Raw genomic sequence first — 2,737 nt, forward strand, 5'->3', positions numbered from 1 at the left:
CGCGTCGAGCGCGCGCACGCGGTCGCCGGTGATGGCCTTGACGTCCATCGAGGTGAACACGCGCTCGCCGGCGCCCAGCACGCGCTCGACCGCGCTGAACGCGAGGCCGCCGCCGGTCGGGCCGCCGCCGGCGACGGCGACGCAGTACTCGCGGCCGCCAAGGTACTGCTCCACGAGGATGAGGCAGCCGGTGGCGGCAAACACCTGGGCGACCATGGCCTCGAGGCCGTCGATGGAGGGCACGAACTCAACGTTCTGGCTGGCGCGGCCGTTGACGGGCTTGACAATGAAGGGGCCGGAGTAGGACCCAAAGGCGCGGCGGAAGGCGCGGTTGGTCTCGGGATGCAGGCGGCCGTCTGAAAGAGAAGGCCGGAAATTGGGAGAGCGCGGGGCGGAAGCGTCAGTGGATGCGCGAGCAAAATCGTGCGGCAAAGTAATCGATTGGCGGTGGATGAAGTTGAGCACTTGTGCCGTCGCTGCAGCAGAGGCTGGGTTGAGCAAGCACGCATCCAGCCGCAGCGCATTTCAACAGCCCAGCGCCCATCAGCCATGCGTGCTGGTGAGCAAACTCACTCTTGGCAGCGTTCCAGATGACGAAGCGTGCGGTGGGCAGGCCCAGGCCCCCCAGCGCCAGCTTGAAGATGCCCTTGTCGTCCAGCAGGGCGGCGTTGAGGGGGGTGTGGCCGATGTAGGGGACGCCCGCGGACTCGAGGGCCGCGGAGGTGTGGCACACGGGGGACTCCCCCTGCACACCGCCGGTGTTGAGCCAGACCTATTTGTTTGGGCAGTGAGCGAGGCGTTGATGAGTGAGCAACGACACGGTTGTGTGACGGCGTGAGGAGGCTGAGAGGCGGAAGGGGCCGCAACGAAGCGCGCTGCCTGCAGGCAGCTGCCAAGCGGCGGGCGGGCACCCAGAACTCCCATGGGCTTAAAGTGCCTACCCAAAGGCCACTGTGCTGCTCGTCGACGGCACAAAATGCTTGGGCGCCCGCTCATCAAGGACCGAGATGTGCACATCCATAATCACGAAGCACAGTGCCCTGTAGAAGCGCCCCGCCCCTCACCAGGCCGATGCGCTCCGCCCTGAGGCGCTCAATCAGGTCTGCGCCGTCAGGCATGGCCAGCGCGTCCACCCCCAGAGTCTTGAGGGTGTCTGCGATGGTGCATGCCACCGCCTCGTACGACTTCCAGTGGCGCAGGTTCACGCTGGGCGGAGGCGTTGGGGTGGGTGGTGGGGGAAGAGAATTTCAGTTGGTGTGTGTGCTGGCAAAGAGGAAAATGTGCAGGGAAGGCGGGGCTCCAGGTGTAGGAATACGGGTCCGTTGATTAGCATTCACCCGCCGCTCGAAACCGCAGCTGCTTTCGCCGCCCAGCCACCCTGCTGTGCCGCAAACCCCGGCGGCCTGCCCACCTAGGGTGCATCACGGCGCCGGCATTGTGCTTGTTGTTGCCAAACACCACGGCGACGCGAGTGGGTACAACGTTGGCAAGCATGTTTGCTTTGTTGGCGTTCAAAGATAAGCTAACAGTTAAGTGTTTGTGACCGGCACTGGTGTGTGTGTGCGTGTGTGCGCTGTGTGTCTGCTTCTGGTGCAGTGAACAGGAGAAGGCGATTGATTGTGTTGCAGCGTTCAAGACGCTCTTATAAATGGCATGGTACTTGTCACACTAGGCCACGAAATTCGGGGAGGAGTGTGAACGTGGCAAGAGAGGGACGCGGGGTCACACTGGTCACACTTTTACGTTGGCCGCTTGATGCAGACCGATGCGACGATGTGAGCGCGACAATATACATCCATCGTCTGAATCAGCTTTAGAGACCGCGACATCAACCCAACAGTTCCGCAAAACCACCAGCATCGCGCCCGCCGCCTTGCAGCACTGCTGATCGCAACACACCCAAGCCGTGACAGTGGGCGGTGCAGACCCCGGCAGCAGCAACTTCCGCCATGATTGACCCCTCTGCGCCGTTTGTGCTGGACTGGCGCAATGCGCTGGGTCTAGCCCTCTCAGTGCTGGTCGCTTTCATCTCTGGCCCAGGTGGGTGGGCACTGAGCAGGGCCAGTGCTGCCACTGTTTAGTGCTTACTATGGCAGTGTGCAAACGAGGGCGGGACGTCAGTGGATGGGCCACGATCCGGCTGCACCGGATGTCTCACGTTGTCTGGCGGGGGTGGAGGTCGCCCGCCTGCACGAGCTTGCACGCCCGGGCCCAGCTGCAACCAGCAGTGCTGCCCTGCAGCCTCGATGCCACTCCCCGTCTCAATCATGGCCCCACCGCTTGCACCATTCAACCCCGCAGGCGGCCAGGGCGGCGGCTCCTTCTACATCCCCCTTTTCAGCGTCCTCCTCGGCTTCTCAGTCAACCAGGCGTCCGCCCTCAGCGCCGCCGTTGTGTTTTTCGGCTGCGTCACGATGGTTGCCCAGGCCGTCGCCTCGCCGCACCCGCGGCTGCCGGCGGCCCCCCAGGTCGACTACGCCTCGGCGCTGCTCATGACCCCGAGCCTCATGCTCGGCCTGGCACTCGGCGTGCTGTTCAACGCCGTTGTGAGCCAGTGGCTGCTGAACCTGTTGGTCATCAGTGTTTGGACATGGAGCAGCATACAGCTGGCGTTTACCTACCGCCGCACGCGCGCGAGGGAGGTGGCACTGCTCGCGGCCGTCAAGGCGGGCGCCCCCTCCCCAGACGCGACGACCGCCGGCAAGTCGCCGGAGGAGCGTGCCGCCGAGGCCGAGGC

General features: G+C 64.3%; 2 protein-coding genes across 2 annotated transcripts in view; one reads left to right on the forward strand and one right to left on the reverse strand.

Moving 5' to 3' along the window:
• Positions 1 to 18: 18 nt before the first annotated feature.
• On the reverse strand, positions 19 to 1,494 carry MNEG_14705 (hypothetical protein; the record flags this gene model as incomplete). Its single annotated transcript, XM_014036822.1, has 4 exons — positions 19 to 356; positions 574 to 772; positions 1,065 to 1,206; positions 1,412 to 1,494. Coding segments are annotated over 4 exons (762 nt in total), but the record flags the coding sequence as incomplete, so codon positions are not given.
• Positions 1,495 to 1,949: 455 nt separating this feature from the next.
• The window catches only part of MNEG_14706 (hypothetical protein), a gene marked incomplete at both ends in the record, with an annotated part of 2,353 nt that continues 1,565 nt past the window's right edge, over positions 1,950 to 2,737 (forward strand). The window contains 2 exons of the mRNA XM_014036823.1: positions 1,950 to 2,040; positions 2,302 to 2,573. Coding sequence (XP_013892277.1) covers positions 1,950 to 2,040; positions 2,302 to 2,573 — 363 coding nt within the window. The remainder of the gene's footprint in view (positions 2,041 to 2,301; positions 2,574 to 2,737) is intronic.

Source organism: Monoraphidium neglectum (assembly GCF_000611645.1).
Source record: "Monoraphidium neglectum strain SAG 48.87 unplaced genomic scaffold scaffold04700, whole genome shotgun sequence".
Classification (NCBI taxonomy): domain Eukaryota; kingdom Viridiplantae; phylum Chlorophyta; class Chlorophyceae; order Sphaeropleales; family Selenastraceae; genus Monoraphidium; species Monoraphidium neglectum.